The sequence below is a fragment of the Drosophila subpulchrella genome, chromosome 2R (assembly GCF_014743375.2).
Source record: "Drosophila subpulchrella strain 33 F10 #4 breed RU33 chromosome 2R, RU_Dsub_v1.1 Primary Assembly, whole genome shotgun sequence".
Taxonomy (NCBI): domain Eukaryota; kingdom Metazoa; phylum Arthropoda; class Insecta; order Diptera; family Drosophilidae; genus Drosophila; species Drosophila subpulchrella.
In genome coordinates this window covers 5,087,436-5,104,410 of record NC_050611.1, presented here as the reverse complement: position 1 = coordinate 5,104,410, position 16,975 = coordinate 5,087,436, and the positions used below count along the sequence as shown (strand labels likewise).

Sequence of the window (16,975 nt, the reverse complement as noted above, 5' to 3'; positions counted from 1 at the left end):
CCCCACCGCCTCTGCACGAACACCGCCAAAGATCAAATTTCTTATTCTTTGGGCCGCGGCTAACGGCGTTCATCGAAAATTCACTCGCGAAATCTGGTACTTTTTCTGGTATTTCCTTAGCTCATCTGAGTACCGCCATGAAAAACAGACTCGACGAAAAGCTTTAGCCGCCTGTTTGCCTCTCGCTCACTCCTATGGTTAGCTCGCGGTTTTCGTCGATGTGAGTACTAGGCTTTAAGGTCAAAAATTAATTTAATAATTAATTAATTTCTGAAGAAATATATGTATCATTCCATAATGAAGTGATTTTATTTCATTTCCTTACCTAAAAAATGAAACTTTTGCTTCCATCGCTAGCAAGCAAAAAATGAATACGTGCCAGAATGTCCTTTTGGACCACTGTGCGGAGTCTTTGAAATAGAAAAAATTGGCGCCATTTTGAGATATACAGCAGGTTCTTCTATCGATAGGGCCTATCGGGCAGCTGACAACCCACGGGCCTGCTATCGATAGATCAGAGTCGAGCGTGATTTACGGAAATGTGAGCACTCACTTTTTTTCGTTAGGAACGGGTCGAACATTCGTTCTGCTGCGCACCAAATCTTTTCGGCCCCCAATGCAAGTGTCAATCGCTCTCGCGGCGTCTGTAGTGCATACTAAATTGTTAGTGACCCGACGGGAACCCTTGTTCCCAGCACCGTGCCTTCCCAAATTATCGATGTGATCTGGACACCCAGGACCCAGCGGATACGGATACGGAAGAAACTCTCACAAAAATCGATCGTTGAGGCGGTTCAAATCAAGGTAACGGTAACCGCCCTATCCATGAATGAAAGCAGCTTTTGCCACGGGCGTTTCCGCCTTTGGGCCATGCCGCGGGTATATGGGTTCACCTTGAACCCAGAATTGCAGAAGGCGCCGCATACCAAATACCAAATACCAAACCCAAACCCGATCCCCTTTGCTTGTGTGTATACTGTATACTGCGCCCCTTCCGCATGTGTGTGCATAAACATTGACGCCCACCCACCCGTAGAACAGCTGTTCGGTCCGCTTTTCACGCTTTTCAAGGCAAGCGAAGCGGAAAAGAGGAAAACGCAGGTATTCCTTTGAAAGATGGGGCATTTCTTATCGCGGTACGCGGGCGTAGCTTTGCCAGGGGGCGGGGCAGGGCTATGGTTGTGGCAAGGCGAAGGTGAAAGTCATCAGCTGATATCGGCTAACCGCCTGCAGAACCCGTTATGCAGAGCCCGTTATGCAGAGCAGCTGTTCGACGCCAAGTAAGTGGGACAAACCCCCCGCCGCAGTACTTAAGATATGGGGTTTTCTGGGCCCGACTTCCCGGTTATATCCGGATAGCGGGCTCCACACTATCGCAGGCCCATGTAAATTAGAAGCTGTCGCTGTAAGACCTAATTTAAGTTTTCTTTGTTCGTTCGCAGGCTGCACGACACTTCTAGGGCTTTTATGTGACTATTACTATGAAATTGGATGAAATAGTTGCATGGTAAGCGAACAATGGTCCATTATTCCATAGATTAGATAGATTATCTAATTTCCCGCTTATGTGCTTAGGTACCAGAAAAAAATCGGCACCTATGACAAGCAAGAATGGGAGAAGACCGTCGAACAGAGGATCCTGGACGGCTTCAATAATGTCAACTTGAAGAACACCAAGCTGAAGACGGAACTGATCGATGTGGACTTGGTTCGCGGTGAGTATTACCATGACTCTCCTCAGAGTACTTTAATTAATAAATCGACCTTTGGCAGGTTCCACCTTCCCCAAGGCCAAGCCCAAGCAGTCGCTCCTCACAGTGATTCGCCTGGCCATTCTGCGCTATGTGCTGCTGCCCCTCTACGCCCAGTGGTGGGTCAGGCAGACCACGCCCAACGCCTTCGCCTTCATCCTCGTCCTGTACCTCACCCAGCTGTCCAACTGGGCCATCTACGTGCTGCACAGTAGTCGAATTGTGCCGCTGGTCTATGAAAAGCCGTCGAATGGCACTCTGCTTCAGGCAGAGGCAGCAGGAGATGAAAATGATCCCGCTGCGGATAAGCAATCCGATGAGTATGCGGACATGCTCAGCGCCCTGCTTATTCCGTGCGCACTTAGCCTGCTGATCAGCCTGATCCACTCGCAGATCGTGGCCACAAACACTGCCACGGGCGTCGCGGGTGGAAGCAGCAAGAATAAGCTTCGGCGAATCTCCGCAAGCTTCTTAGGCGACAAGGCTACGGCCCGGGAGCATCGGGTGCGTCGCCGCAAGAAGTTTGTGCGGTAAGTGATGTTTAAGTTTTAAAAACTCACTATAAATGCCTTGCCTTTAGCATTCGCCAAATGGAACCTGATTTGTCCCAGGCCAGCAGCAACACTTCACTTCCAACCAGACGAACAGTAGCCAGCGCCATCGAAGTGCTTCCCAGGCCGATCACTCCGTCGCCCTCGCCCTCGCCCAAAAGCATCTGCGCCGTTGTGCCTGATCCCATCCTGCCGGCCACGCCACCTCCCGTCGTAATCAGGCGGAGTAGCAACGAGGAAACCTTCCTGACCACGACTGCCATCAGCCCACTTCCGCAACCACTGGGAGCCACAGACGCACGCTTCGATCTCAGCAGGCAGACGGCGGGAGCGGCCCCCGAAAGCCCCAAAAAGCGTAACGTCAACTGGCACACGCCCATCCAGATCTACGCCACTTACGAGCGCGCTGAGCAGCCATGCTCGAGCAGGGATGTCTGCGAAGATGGGGCGGAGGCGGATGGCGAAAGCAATGTGGTCGTCAAGCCAGACTACCAGCCGAGGCGAAACATCGGCGAAGACGATGGCTTTGAGAGTCTGAATGGGAAAAGCTCCAGCGGAGAGGACAACAACCATTCGCCCCTTCCCAATGCGGGGGCTGTTGTGGCTCCGCCAGTTCCCGTCCAGACCAATCAGCTGCGCCTGCGTCTAAACTCTGCAAACGCCGTGTCCACCAGTGCTCCGGCAACGGAAAAGAAGGGGCATTCGCGCGGCAATGAATCTACAACAAGTTGTGCCGAGTCGGATGAGTGCGATGATGCGGACATCATATCCAGCCCGGCCTCGGCGTGCAACCAGGAGTGCACTACCTCTGCCACAGACTGGCTGGGAGTGACTACAAACAGCGAGGACTGCAGCTACACCTCTGACCTGGATCACTCAGACAGCGGTTTGAAGCACGCGGCATGCAGCGACGAAGATCCTGGCGAGTTGGACATAACGCCAACCACCATTCTAAACCCCCACAGCAGCCTGGACCGCAGTAAGTGATAAAGCTTAGAACTCAAGATTCTGTTCACTTGTATCTTAGTTCTGATGATTTCATTTACCCTTCCCAGTTAGCTGCACCATTTGGGACCAGCGAGACGCCAAAAAGGCCCAGCTTTCCGTGCTGGAGATCGCCTCTTGCATAATCGAACGTGTGGATTCGATGGGCGAGGCCAACGACTACATCTACATAGGCGTGGTCTTCTCTTTCCTGCTCACACTGATTCCCATATTCTGCCGACTCTGCGAGGTAAGCACTTGGAAAACGCAAACTTGTGAAGTGCCTTGAACTCAAACTTGTTAAATGCCTTCAGGTCACACTCGGAAGCGACGCAGAGAAGGCCAGTGAGATCAGCTACTTGTACATGCCGCAGCTACTGTGGGAGAAGTCGTCGTCCTCGTTCTACACCCTGCTGGGCTTTGCCTTCGGCGATTCTCAGTGGGAGCGTACCGTCCTGGCTCTGGGATTTGTGCAGCGCCTTTGCCTGACGCTCATCCTGTTCATTATATTTGCTGTTGCAGAGCGCACGTTCAAGCAGCGCTTCCTTTACGCCAAACTCTTCTCGCACCTGACGTCGTCACGTCGGGCTCGTAAGTCGAATCTTCCGCACTTCCGGCTGAACAAGGTGCGCAACATCAAAACCTGGCTCAGCGTACGGTCCTATTTGAAGGTAAGCTAGCCTAGCACCTCCAGCTATTTCGTGACCCAGCTCATTATTTGCAATCTCCAACAGAAACGCGGTCCCCAGCGATCGGTGGATATCATCGTTTCCGCCGCCTTCATAGTAACCCTTTTGTTGCTGGCCTTCCTAAGCGTCGAGTGGCTGAAGGATTCTGTGCACCTGCACACACACCTCACGCTGGAGGCCCTAATCTGGTCGATCACCATCGGGATCTTCCTGCTGCGCTTCATGACTCTGGGGCAAAAGATCCAGCACAAGTACCGCAGCGTGTCGGTGCTGATTACGGAGCAAATCAACCTGTATCTGCAGATCGAGCAGAAGCCGAAGAAGAAGGACGAGCTAATGGTGTCAAACAGCGTGCTCAAGCTGGCCGCCGATCTGCTAAAGGAACTCGAAACGCCATTCAAGATCTCTGGCCTCAGCGCCAACCCATATCTTTTCACAACCATAAAGGTGGTCATCCTGTCGGCCCTCTCGGGCGTGCTTAGCGAGGTTTTGGGCTTTAAGCTAAAGCTGCACAAGATCAAGATCAAGTGAATCATGCAGGGCGCAGATCCATCATATTTTTGTAGTACAACTTTTTCGAAACGCTTTAAGAGAAATCTACAACTACACCTAACTCTAAATTAGCTAAGTGAATAAATTTAAGCGAGCCAATGTTTAAGCTTGTCAAGTGATTGTTTAGCAGCGTTAACAAGCCCACTACTGACTACGTAAATCAATATAAATTAGTATTTACCACCTACCTTCTAGAGCGACCTGCACAATCACAAATCATGTTAAATCGAATTGTGTAATGTAATGAATCGTATTAAAGTTCATAGAACTTTTAGCATAAACCAATGCACCTTTCGTAGTTGGCTGTTTATTCTGTTACACAGTCTCGAGTTCAATTCCTAAAGCGGTCTCAGCTAGAGTGTTGCAATTAATAAATGTTAGCAATCCATATTAAAAATGTTGTTTTAAATTATGACCTTGGATTGCCTAATCTTTTAGAGTTTTTATGGTTCCTTTTAAAGATTTCAAATTTACATATGTATATTTCAAATCATATCAAGTTTTTAAAAATTTGTTAGGTACAAAATATGTTTTAATACGTTGTTTGGATTTTAACAATTTATATGAGGTTATGATGTGATTTTTACTGACATAAAATAACATAATTCTTGTGACTTAAAATCTTCAATTAATTTTCTTCTTATTAAAGGCTTGTAAATAAATATTTCCCGTTTCGATAGATCTTTAGCAATCTTTTAAAAAAGATTATTAAAAATTTAAATTAAAAAAAAAAAAACCAAAGCTCTTACATTTTTTTTCGGTGCAGCAGTTTCTTTTCGTTATCGATAGTTGCTTTTATCGCGATCGACCAGCTGTTGCTGTGTATGTTATCGTTATCAGCCCACCTGCCCAAAACTGACGTAACATTCGCGTTCTTTCGCGTTGTAAATCCTGCTTTTAACTCCCGTAAAAACCCTCCCCCACAAAATGATCCGGCTAAATGGGCTGTTAAGAAGCTCCTCGAAGTTGCTGAGCAGCCAGGTGCGATTGCTCCACGTGGGGGAGGCTAATATCCTGCCCAGCGAGGTGGACAAGCAGTCCGCCGAGTTCAAGGTATGCACATAAACACTCGGCTATCAACGTTTAAACACCTTCTGAAGTCTGAGTTTTCGCCCAGGAAAATGCCAGCGAGATGGGCAGGTTGGTCGGAGAACTGCGGAACTTCACCAGCCAGGTGCTGAAGGGCGGCGGGCAGAAGTCCATCGAGCGACACACCTCGCGAGGCAAACTGTTAGCCAGGGACCGCATCAACCTGCTTTTGGACAAGGGCTCACCCTTCCTGGAACTCAGTGCTCTGGCTGGACACGATTTGTACGGCGAAGAGGTGGTCAACTCTGGAGGAATCGTGACTGGAGTGGGACGCGTTTGTGGGTAGGTTTCGTTGAATACCAGTGTCACACTAAATTATAGAGCCCTTATAGGGTTCATACACGTAAATGTGATCTCTCCACTGAAATCAAAAGGTTCTCATTCTTATAGTTATTAATGCAATTCTCATTTCAGTACGGAGTGCCTGGTGGTGGCCAACGACGCCACGGTTAAGGGCGGAAGCTACTATCCCATTACCGTGAAGAAGCATCTGCGCGCCCAGGAGATCGCCCAAGAAAACCGCCTGCCCTGTATCTACCTTGTGGACTCGGGTGGCGCCAACCTGCCACGTCAGGCGGATGTCTTCCCAGACAAGCTGCACTTCGGCCGCATTTTCTACAACCAGGCGAACATGTCGGCCCAGGGAATTCCCCAGATCGCTGTTGTCATGGGCAGCTGCACGGCCGGAGGAGCCTATGTTCCGGCAATGGCCGACGAGAGCATCATTGTGAAGAAGCAGGGAACCATTTTCCTAGCTGGTCCGCCCCTGGTGAAGGCAGCCACTGGAGAGGAGGTGTCCGCAGAAGATTTGGGAGGGGCCGACCTGCACTGCAAGACCTCGGGAGTCACGGACCACTATGCCGTAGACGACGAGCACGCCTTGTACCTAGCCCGGCAGATTGTGAGCAACCTGAACCTACCCGCCACGAATGCCTACAACGATCAGCTGACGCACTCCAGCCAAGCCAACTTCCAAGGAGCTACTCCGCCAGCCGCCGTAGAAGAGCCGCGCTACGATCCTCGTGAGCTGTACGGCATCGTTGGACCCAATCTTACCAAGAGTTTTGACGTACGCGAGGTGATTGCCCGCATCGTGGACGGAAGCCGCTTCACGGAGTTTAAGAAATTATATGGCGAGACTTTGGTGTGCGGATTTGCAAAGCTCTACGGCCATACGGTGGGAATAGTGGGAAACAATGGAGTACTCTTCTCGGAGAGCGCCCTCAAGGGCGCCCACTTCATTCAATTATGTGCACAGCGCAAGATTCCACTAGTGTTCTTGCAGAACATTACGGGTGAGTTGCCAATGAGCTTAGCAATATGCAATATTCTAAATCTTTCTATCTAGGCTTCATGGTGGGTCGCGATGCTGAGGCCAACGGAATTGCCAAGAACGGAGCGAAGATGGTAACGGCCGTGGCCTGTGCTAATGTGCCCAAGTTCACAGTGATTATCGGTGGATCCTACGGTGCGGGCAACTACGGCATGTGCGGACGGGCCTACTCCCCTCGGTTCCTCTATATGTGGCCCAACTCCCGTATCTCCGTGATGGGAGGAACCCAGGCGGCCAATGTCATGGCTCAGATCACCCAGGATCAGCGCAAGCGAGCTGGCAAGGAGTTCAGCGAGGAGGAAGCCCAGAAACTGAAGGCTCCCATTGTGGAAATGTTCGAGGCGGAGGGCTCTCCTTACTACAGTACGGCCCGCCTGTGGGACGACGGCATTATCGATCCGGCCAACACACGCCAGGTCTTGGGCCTCAGCCTTAAGGCAGCGCTCAATAATGCCGGTCAGGACACCAAGTTTGGAGTCTTCCGCATGTAAATCTAATTTGCAAGCGCAAGAAAGAGCATTTACAGGCATTAAATGCCAGCCTTATTTCGAAACTGTTGCATTTATTAGCGTTAAGTCAATTGTTAACTGTGTCATTTACCACTGAGTGTCTATTGTAGAAACAAATAATGAAGAGAATCAGGTCGTGACCGTAAGTGTTGAAAAGTCAAAAATCAAACTAATCATTTATTGGTTTACTGTCAAAATTGAAGTTAACTTTTTCGTGCAATAGATTGATAGTGAAATGTTTTTCGCCAATCAATACATACGGAAGCACAAAAATTGTAAAATAATGATGATTTTAAACATGAATAACGAAACTGTTGCATTTATTAGTCTTAAGAATGGATATTTGAGTAAATTTTTGTTGATTATAGCAATGTTTTTATGTAATAGAATTCTATAAGTATAGCTTATTTTATGGGCATTGGGGAACTTGGATTTTGGACTGTGGATATTTTTAACACGAAAGAGACTAGAACGAGCTCTGTACGTCCTTGGTTCTCGGTTTTTTAAAATTTTTAACTTAAGTACCAATTCAACAAAAAAGGTCCATGCTCCGCGAATCACCAAATAATGAAAGAAATAAATAAAATATTGCTTTTGCAAGGTGGAAAGAGTTTTCTTGAAGGTTTCAAAAATAACGGTCGAAATGGCTGGAGGCTCCACCGCGCACTGTCGCCCATCTCTAGCGCATATCGATAGCTCTCCATGCGGACCTGCGCTGGGCGGTCGATGCATCAGTGTACATTTTACATCCCTAGCGCTCGCTCGTTTGCCCAGAAGACGGTTCGTCATAAAATTAGCATTTCTTTGTTTAAAGTCCAGGAATCATTTAAAAAGGCCTCGCCAGAAGGACAACGACTAGCTGAGAAGGTGAGTTTATCAGAGGATCGGAGGATCCGCCGGTTGAGTGCTCCACTGCGTCCGTATGACTCAGTGAATGCCTCTCGTGCCGAGTGCCTGCGTGTCTGTGTGTGTGAGTGTGCGGCTCCTCGACTTTTTCGCGAAAAAAAGAAAGAAGAGAGAAGAAATGGCAAAATCTAGAAGTAGCGTCAGCAGAAAAGAAAGTTCATCGGTATGTGGCGATTTAAAATAACTTTGCCGAAAACTTCAAGTGCACACTTGGGCGAAATAGCTGTACATTGCGGAGCATCCGTGCGCCTGTGTGCGTGCCTGCGTGTCCGTGTGCGTTGTATATTTAAATGTCGCCTGCTGCTGTTTCGTTTCCTCCTCCAAAAATAAAAATTCCCTATCCTGGTTGTGCGCCTGTGTGAGTGACTGTCATCTTGGCGTGCCACAGTGTGTGTGTGTGTGTGTGTGAGTGTCTGCTTGCCACAGCCGCAAAAAAACGGAAAAAAGAGGCCGCAAAAATTCCGGTGCAGTGTTTAATGGCTTATGTGCCCCAGCCCCAACCCCCGGGATGGCCCTAACGTCTGGAAAAAGCGGGGAAACCATATTTTCTTCGGCTCTTTCTGGTTTTGAGCCACCATTTCGATGACGTCACTCGCCTATCGTTTATCTGTCAAACCCCCGCATTTCACAGTGTGCCTGTGTGTTAGTGTGCGTCTGTCCAGTTACCAACAATTCTCGGACTTGTTTTTGTTTTCCTTTAGCTGGAGTTACTATTTTCATTGGCTTAATTGAATTCGGCTACGCCGACGCAGCTTTCAGGCCTTTTTGCTGTTTTGTTTTTGTTCCATCAGCTTGCCGGTTTCTTTTCGGTTTCCCCACTCAAACGCTCTCAACTCACACACATCAAATCAAGCGGATTTGGCTCATAATATCGGAATGTTTATTTGTTGCTCAAACAGCTTATTGCTGTTGACACACTTCCTCACACATTTGGGAATTTAGAAATATGGCTGGGATACGAAAGACTTTTCAACGGCGCAGGGGTTTAGAAGTGGAAGGCCCCGTTTTGGGGCACTAATCCCCCGATTTCGCTGCTCTTTTCTGTTTTCCTGGTTCTGCTTAATTAGTTCGCATTCAACTTCCGCTGCACGCGCCCACACTCGCACACATGCACACTTACTTATCGACGGGCCACAACAAACTGCTGCACTGGAAAAAATATCATTAGGAAATTCCATTTCGAATTTGACACACTTCAGTGACTTACCAATTTGGAATTCGGTAATCATGTTGGTCATTAGGACTCTCCAAAAAAGTTTTCCATTCATTTCTCAACAGTAGGATAACATTTAGATCAGGAAAAAGAAATTGAAGTGCTTAAAAAGCAAAAAATATCATTAGGAAATTCCATTTTGAATTTGACACACTTCAGTGACTTAACAACTTGGAATTCGGTAATCAAGTTGGTCATTAGGACTCTCCAAAAAAGCTTTTCATTAATTTCTCACCAGTAGGATAGCATTTGGTTCAGGAAAGGGAAATTTAAGTGCTTAAAAAGCCATTTATTCGGCTGACAGGGCTTTAAAAAAAAGACTTTAATCGAAAACCCATGAAAAGTACTCAACAGCTGCTTCAAAACTTTCTGTTTCTTGTATACCCTTACGTAAAAATTAACATTCAACATTTTTATTTCATCAAATCTGTTGGGAATACATTACATGTTACGTTAATTAGTGCTATCGAGCATGGTTAAAAGTTTGATTTTTCCTTTAAGCAAATCCAATATCAGAGTTATAAACATGTTTGCTTAGAGTTGTGCACTGAATCATAAAACTAATCATATTTACTCATTGGAAAATGACGAACACGCCAGTTTGTAAGGCTAGAGATAAATATAAAATATGATGTAGTAGTAAACAAAGCCAGTAAGCGATTGGAATTCATAATTTCTTGGGTTATTTTTGTGAATTCGCTAGTCAGAAGACATGATTTCACATATGGATATTATCTTAGTTCGAACTGAATTTTGCCCTGTGTAAGAATACCCACTCGTTGTATTTGGGGCATGGCTATTGTTGTGCCTTCTCCGGCGGGGGGGGCACTTAAATCAATAAACTAGCAGCAAATCGCTCCGCATTTGAATTGGAGTTCCGCCCTTTCGGGTCAATGCACCCGTACACTCGCACAGCCAAAAGGTGGCGAGGCGGAATTTTACGGAAACTCTGAAAGGCACATGGCCGAAGTGAGTCGGTGTATTTATAGGCTGGCCTGGCTCCCAAATGCCGGCTAGTTCTTTATCTCGCTGGCCCACGTTCGCATTGCCCATGTTCTATCAGCCTGTTCCTGCTGGCCAGGCTGACATTGATAATGCCAATGACGCGGTCCATGAGCAATCTTCATCTTCTTCGAGAAAGGAGCGACGATGGCAGCGAAGCGGATCGTTGACGACGCATCGCGGCGGCGAACAGTCCAAGTTCATTGTTCGCCAGTTCCAGTATCCGCGGACCGATTTCTTTCCACTCGCCTGCCATTTCGTTTGATTGCCGTTTATGCTCTCGTAAGTACTCAAGATGGGTCTCAAGAAGCACTATCTCTGAAAGTTCAGAAGAGTATCCGCAGTGGCATATCTACTTATCTCTATCGCAAACTTCACAAAATCAATGGGGCTGCAAGTGCACTTATTTTTAGTGGATACTAAAGTAAAATAGAAGCACATAGGGGTTTGATAGGTTTTCAAGGGAAGGTTCTTATTTTGTATCTAATGTACATATACACATTTATCAAGAAGTGCGATGATATACTGTATCCGCAAAGAACTATTAAACGGATGAAGAACAATTTTCCCGATTCTATAAGTTACTAGATCAGTTTTGAAATAAGCCAAGTAAACTATAATGAAGTAAAACATTTCTTACATAAAAAATAAATTCAAAAGAATCCAAATATAATGGATGAGTTAATATTATTCAAGGTACCCGTATTAATTTTGTTCCATAAATAGAAGCAGTTGAAACACATATTAGGCAAAAGGTAGGCCTTGACAATGTTGCTACTCAGTTAAGATCTATCTCAGTATCACAACAGTTGGTATTGATATAGTCAGTAGGTCGTAGACGTGTATACGAACGGAACATAAGGAAAACAAAAGTAACTTTCAAAGTTTCTTTTTAAATCGGCAAATTCAGTTTTTCCATAAGCGAGGATAGGCAGAGGGGAGTTCTTAGGAGCATACCGCAAACAGAATACTGGTAAGTCCACCAACAATGGTAGTTCTTTGACATATTGCTATTCCTATTCCGGGAAGAAAGATAATTTGTTTTTGGCCTGGAAAGGCCTTTCGTGCTGCTTTCTGTCGAGAGTCAAACAATCGAACTTCGCTGCGATAGGCCAACTCGCCAAACTACTTTCGAGGAACAAATTCTGCAGATTCGTGGAGTGAGTGTGCAACGGTAACATGTCCAATAACAATCATTTGGCTTTCCCGGCTGCCGTCTGTTTTTTTGCAGATGATTATCGTGATCTTGATATTGAGCACGCACATGGGACACGCTTCAATGCACCCCGAGCCAAAACAATTATTAGCTGCCGCAATTAAGAGCCGTTCATGGCAGTAGCACTCCCACACGGGATCGTATGTAGAGCTGTCCGCAGAGCACTAACCAGCCTTTTGTGTCTTCGTTTCAGAGCCGCTCAAGAAACCAGAGGACACCACCAACATGGCTGTTAACGTTTACTCCACAAATGTGACGTCAGAGAATCTCTCGCGCCACGATATGCTGGCCTGGGTCAACGATTGTCTCCAGTCGCAGTTCTCAAAAATCGAGGAGCTCTGCACAGGTAAGTGGGCTTAAATTCAACTATGAAGTGATTACTGAGATCGACCTACGCTTCACTTCTAGGTGCCGCTTACTGCCAGTTCATGGACATGCTGTTCCCCAATTCAGTGCCCGTAAAGCGTGTCAAATTCCGTACAAATCTGGAGCACGAGTACATACAGAACTTCAAGATTTTGCAGGCGGGCTTCAAAAAGATGTCTGTGGATAAGGTAATGCTCGCTCACTTGGAGCGGTTTTGTATATCTCTAGATTTTCTTTTTGTTTAAACACACACAAACCCAACCAATCCCGAGAATGTAGAGTGGACATGGGCACGGTACAGTGGAAGCGCTTGAAGCGAACAGTTTTCGCTTTGAGGAGCTGTCTACTGTACCAATCAACTCTTGTATGTTGTAACTAACTACGATTTCCGTTACAAATCAACCACACGACCACGCGAACAACGACGTCCGTAGATCATACCAGTTGATAAACTGATTAAGGGACGTTTCCAAGACAACTTCGAGTTCCTCCAGTGGTTTAAGAAGTTCTTCGATGCCAATTACGATGGTCGCGAGTACGATCCGTTGGCCCAGCGGGGCGGGGTCAAGATGGGCAATGGCAACGGACACGGCAGCAACGGAGGCAGTGGCGTGGGCAGCAGCAACAACGACCTCCACCTGATGCATCGTCGGCCCCTGCAGGCGCCAGCCGCAACCCTACGCAATCCCCCACGGGTCATCGCTCAGAATGGTACGGTTATTGCAGTGGACAAACTCCGGTGTTGGGAGCGCGCCCTTCGCTTGCCATTTCATTTTGAATTGCGAGGCGAACGAACGTGAAGCACGCAGCGGAACCATGCCCTACTGGGACGCCACACAACACCACACAAAACTCCACTCACCGCACTGGTCTTCAGCAGCAGGAGCACCAAATACTACCCCAACAAGCACACACATGTCGCATTCCAGCACAAAGCACCCAAGTCGGAGGATCTGTTGTTGTCCCACATCCAAAACCACTAACTCCTCTTCATTCCCTTGTACAGTGATGGGAATTATGTAGATTGTTCGGGGGCTATTTTACCTTGGCTTAGTTGTTTAGTCTATAGAGGAGATCTTACTTCTAAGCGTTATTTTTATTTTAGATGTAGATTAGTTTTTTTTACTTCAAGGTTCTGTTGTTAAGCTCTGTTCTGTTACTCGAATTAATACACCTTCAAATTTGTAACTTTATTCACGACATGTGCTGAGGTCCATTTTAATTGTTTGTCAAATGCTGCATACACCAGTCTGTTACTAATTTTTGCTGCTAGGGTATTATTTACTTTGCAAGCATTCCTTCGTTTATATTATTTTCCTGGTCATAATTGAATCCCTTTTTATTTCTCTACTTAGCTTAAAAAAATATTTATATGTGAATATACTATGAAAGCTCAGCTCGTGTTATTAACTTTGTAAACTATATTTTTCAAAAACCTTTCCCATCACTGCTCTTTTTATTGCAAAATTATAATTTAATGTAGATTCGTAAGACAGGTTCTGGTGCTTTGGCTTGCCAAAGAGCTCTGTTCCCTTAATCCATACTGTGTGTTTTTGTGTATTCTATTTTGTTCCCATTGCATTTGGTTTCACCACACGCTCTCTCACCTGTCTGCATATTTCTCGTCCATCTTACTTTTAGATAATACCCATTGATAAATTGATCAAGGGTCGTTTCCAAGACAATTTCGAGTTTTTGCAATGGTTCAAAAAGTTCTTCGATGCCAATTACGATGGCAGGGACTACGATGCCAGCGCGGTGCGCGAGGGCGCCCCCATGGGCTTCGGCTCGGGAGCGGGGAAGGCCCTGCCCGGCACGGCGGCCGGCGGCGTGCACAACAGCTATCGACGTGCTCCGACGGCAACGACGCGCCCGACGACGACGACCACAGTGAAGCCCAGTATGTTGTTTTGGTTTGGTTCCCTAGTTCTATCCTCCTATCGCTATCTTTCCTTTCATTATCATTACGCACAATCCTCATGGTCAGACATATGTACATACCGCATGCCATGGTCCATATTTAAGAAACTAAACGCACATCCTACAAGTGAACACAAACATATAATACGAAAAGCTAAGCTGTCTGTGCTTCACGTTTGTTGATTCCTTAGTCTTTAATATATATATCTGCTCGAATACTAAACTCCCCCGTTTGGTCCCTTCAAGCAGCAGTCTCCAAGGTGCTGCCACGCACGAACAACGCTGCGCCACCGAGCAGAATAACCGCCGGGGCCAACAGCACGGGCACAGTCAAGAAGAACGACGCGGGAAACTCAGTCAACAATCAGCAGATCGAAGAGATGTCAAACCAGGTGGGTGAAGAACAAGAAAATGAGCAAAAGTCAGTTACTAATGTTAAGGATCAGGTCATGGATATGCGCATAAACCTGGAGGGATTGGAGAAGGAGCGCGACTTTTACTTCTCGAAGTTGCGGGACATTGAAATTCTGTAAGTAGGGAAATCGATCCACTCACTTCTCGACACCCCGCTTACCCACTTTCACTTTTATAGCTGCCAAGAAGCAGATGACGGCGAGCAACATCCGCTCATTCAAAAGATAATGGACATCCTGTATGCGACTGAGGTAGGACATGTCCGTACACATTTTAGTCCGGACTTGCAGTCATTTAGACTTATATTTCCTATTTTCAGGATGGCTTTGCGCCGCCAGACGATGCACCACCAGAGGACGAGGAGTATTAATTTAAAAGGAGAAAACAAAAAAGAAAAACAACCCACTAAATTCATTTGCTGCATACATATTCAAAACATAAGTCAAGAAGCAAGATGAAGGGTACAAAAATAAAGTTTACTGATTAGACGGGAACCAAGAAGACGTTTAGCAAACGAGAAGACTTACGAATGCGTAGAGGGCTTAAGTCCCGAAGCCGAGGTTGACAACAGGAGCGCTAAGTGATTATATCGTTATTTTTCAAACCACTTTAATTCAAACATGCTCAAACGATAGAAGACGGGAATTACTTTCATACTAAAAGATCTTTCGGTTCAAAATTGTGGTCGCGAATGTTATCCTGCGTTCTGCCGTTAAAGATGAGTGTCAACACAGTCATCAACCATTTCATATTTAAATTGTTTGTAATTTAGCGGAATAAACGAAAACTAAATCTCACTATCTAAGAAAAAGCTAACGAACACTTTTCAAAATTCTTCGTTGAACTCAAAAACTCATATTTTAGAAAATTGTTTAAAATTCTCAGTTAACCTTTGTAATATGATTTAGTTCTCTGTAACATATGCTTTACACGATTAAAACCAATTTAATACATTTAAATTTTTTGTATAAGTTCAACTTTTCCTCAGTTGACTTAAATCGTTTTGAGTGTTGTATGTAGTGGACCGCATGAGCCGAATTTGTATAATCTGAAAAATATTTAACGATGAGATGTCATTCACCAAACGGTATTTTGTACTTTCAATTTCTACTTTTAAATAATTGGCTTCATAACAAAATGATTATATAGATTAAGTGATTTTTTGCTCTCGATTCTTTTTAAGTTCTATATTTATGTGTAAAACAGGTAGAACTCGTTAAAAAGTTTGAATAAAAAGCGAACATCTTTCTATTTTCTAAACACATTTTTGGTTTTTGGCTTTACAATTCGACTTCAAACGGATGAGTTATCCTGGCCGGAAGCTTTTGCTAAATGCACCCATTCATTTACACTTCTCCGATCATTGTAAATAATTTGTTAAAGCTTGTAACACACTAACCATACACATATGATAGTCAACATCTGCTTTCGTCAGACGCAAATAAAATGTATGTTTATGTGCTCGCACACCATTAAGGAGCATTACTAGGATGTACTAATTACGTTCTATAATCTAGAATAAAAACATGTGTTGCTTGATTCAAAATTAATGCATTTCTCATTTCTCACACGCGAGTATTTCGACGAATCCTAAAACTATTTAACGGCAGTCTGGATGTGCGGCTGCTTGTGGGTGCCGTCGCAGAAGGGTCTGTGGGTGGTTTGTTTGCAGTTGCACAGCCAGTAGTCCCCCGACTTCTCCACCTTGAAGCGGATGGGCCTGGAAAGTATAAGATCATTTTATAAGATAAGTAACCTGTTGATAGATTACCATTCATGTTCTATCACTTACCTCTGCTTGATCTTGAGAAACTCGTTTTTGTGCATGCCATCGCACAGGGGCTGAGATTTGGACTTGCCGCATAGGCACCAGCTGTAGGTTTTATCTGTGGGGTCGCGAGTTGTGGTTATGTAAACACAGTTAAAGATCAGTATTTTATGGGAAGTGTGAATCGTACCTTTGTCCAAATGGATCTTGAAGGGTCTCTTGTCGAAGATAGCACCATTTTCCTTTTGCAGAACAGCCGTTTGCTTGTCCTCAAGGAGATTCTTGGGTATTGTTTTGGCCGAATCCCCGGACTGTGCACTGGAACTGTAGCATGCCTGGGGGTATTATAATGTTATATCATATATGGCTAGTTATCTTTAATTATGGGTTGCTTACCTTCAACATCCAGGGCGCTCGCAGGTTACGTTTTAATATTATTGACATGCTGCCGCTGTTTTATTTATTTTCTTTGTTTTTCTAATGGTTGCTCTGCCGAAAGTATCGATAGGAAAACTTATGCTGTTTCATCGTCGGCTCTTTAAGGTCACACTACCTAAAAGGTTTTATCCGCATATAATTTGCCAATTGAGTACCCAGACCTTAAAATAAGGTCCTTAATAATAATTTGTTTGTTATTTATCTAATTATAAACTATTGGTTAACGAAAAGGTTTATAGGAAAACGGAAAATTTAAACGGGGCAGTGCTGCCAG

The 16,975-nt window shown here is 45.4% G+C and overlaps 4 protein-coding genes across 11 annotated transcripts; 3 read left to right on the top strand and 1 right to left on the bottom strand.

Moving 5' to 3' along the window:
• Positions 1-533: 533 nt before the first annotated feature.
• Positions 534-4,924, top strand: LOC119549741 (putative homeodomain transcription factor). Its single transcript, XM_037857982.1, has 8 exons — positions 534-804; positions 1,443-1,507; positions 1,576-1,715; positions 1,774-2,281; positions 2,332-3,281; positions 3,358-3,536; positions 3,601-3,957; positions 4,021-4,924. The coding sequence occupies exons 2-8, from the start codon at positions 1,482-1,484 to the stop codon at positions 4,504-4,506; spliced, it is 2,646 nt and encodes an 881-aa protein (XP_037713910.1). The 5' UTR covers positions 534-804; positions 1,443-1,481; the 3' UTR covers positions 4,507-4,924.
• A 436-nt stretch (positions 4,925-5,360) lies between these two features.
• On the top strand, positions 5,361-7,829 carry LOC119549742 (probable methylcrotonoyl-CoA carboxylase beta chain, mitochondrial). The gene is made up of 4 exons (XM_037857983.1): positions 5,361-5,580; positions 5,645-5,898; positions 6,031-6,911; positions 6,965-7,829. Exons 1-4 carry the CDS (start codon positions 5,455-5,457, stop codon positions 7,438-7,440), a joined length of 1,737 nt encoding a protein of 578 aa, XP_037713911.1. The 5' UTR covers positions 5,361-5,454; the 3' UTR covers positions 7,441-7,829.
• A 345-nt stretch (positions 7,830-8,174) lies between these two features.
• Positions 8,175-15,759, top strand: LOC119550524 (microtubule-associated protein RP/EB family member 1). 8 transcript variants are annotated; one of them, XM_037859241.1, is made up of 8 exons: positions 8,175-8,325; positions 11,989-12,141; positions 12,204-12,349; positions 13,803-14,061; positions 14,331-14,473; positions 14,528-14,610; positions 14,674-14,746; positions 14,815-15,759. In XM_037859241.1, exons 2-8 carry the CDS (start codon positions 12,021-12,023, stop codon positions 14,863-14,865), a joined length of 876 nt encoding a protein of 291 aa, XP_037715169.1. In that variant the 5' UTR covers positions 8,175-8,325; positions 11,989-12,020; the 3' UTR covers positions 14,866-15,759. The 8 variants fall into 8 exon arrangements, with proteins under 8 accessions (XP_037715169.1, XP_037715168.1, XP_037715167.1 ...); XM_037859240.1 differs by having other exon boundaries at positions 14,674-14,755; XM_037859239.1 differs by having other exon boundaries at positions 14,328-14,473; positions 14,674-14,755.
• A 267-nt stretch (positions 15,760-16,026) lies between these two features.
• LOC119550525 (CDGSH iron-sulfur domain-containing protein 3, mitochondrial) lies at positions 16,027-16,811 on the bottom strand. Its single transcript, XM_037859243.1, has 4 exons — positions 16,660-16,811; positions 16,454-16,598; positions 16,288-16,381; positions 16,027-16,215 (listed from the first exon to the last, which is right to left on the bottom strand). Exons 1-4 carry the CDS (start codon positions 16,705-16,707, stop codon positions 16,092-16,094), a joined length of 411 nt encoding a protein of 136 aa, XP_037715171.1. The 5' UTR covers positions 16,708-16,811; the 3' UTR covers positions 16,027-16,091.
• Between the last annotated feature and the right edge of the window lie 164 nt (positions 16,812-16,975).

Coding starts and splice junctions, on each gene's coding strand:
- LOC119549741 (XM_037857982.1), top strand. CDS start 1,482: ATGAAATTGGATGAAATAGTTGCATG. Junction 1,716..1,773: donor CGATGTGGACTTGGTTCGCG/GTGAGTATTACC, acceptor GACCTTTGGCAG/GTTCCACCTTCCCCAAGGCC. Junction 3,282..3,357: donor CCACAGCAGCCTGGACCGCA/GTAAGTGATAAA, acceptor TACCCTTCCCAG/TTAGCTGCACCATTTGGGAC.
- LOC119549742 (XM_037857983.1), top strand. CDS start 5,455: ATGATCCGGCTAAATGGGCTGTTAAGAAGCTCCTCGAAGTTGCTGAGC. Junction 5,581..5,644: donor AGCAGTCCGCCGAGTTCAAG/GTATGCACATAA, acceptor GTTTTCGCCCAG/GAAAATGCCAGCGAGATGGG. Junction 6,912..6,964: donor GTTCTTGCAGAACATTACGG/GTGAGTTGCCAA, acceptor CTTTCTATCTAG/GCTTCATGGTGGGTCGCGAT.
- LOC119550524 (XM_037859233.1), top strand. CDS start 12,021: ATGGCTGTTAACGTTTACTCCACAAATGTGACGTCAGAGAATCTCTCG. Junction 12,142..12,203: donor AATCGAGGAGCTCTGCACAG/GTAAGTGGGCTT, acceptor CTTCACTTCTAG/GTGCCGCTTACTGCCAGTTC. Junction 14,474..14,527: donor TCGAAGAGATGTCAAACCAG/GTGGGTGAAGAA, acceptor GTTAAGGATCAG/GTCATGGATATGCGCATAAA.
- LOC119550525 (XM_037859243.1), bottom strand. CDS start 16,707: ATGTCAATAATATTAAAACGTAACCTGCGAGCGCCCTGGATGTTGAAG. Junction 16,599..16,659: donor GAGCGCCCTGGATGTTGAAG/GTAAGCAACCCA, acceptor TAATACCCCCAG/GCATGCTACAGTTCCAGTGC. Junction 16,216..16,287: donor TTTCTCAAGATCAAGCAGAG/GTAAGTGATAGA, acceptor TATACTTTCCAG/GCCCATCCGCTTCAAGGTGG.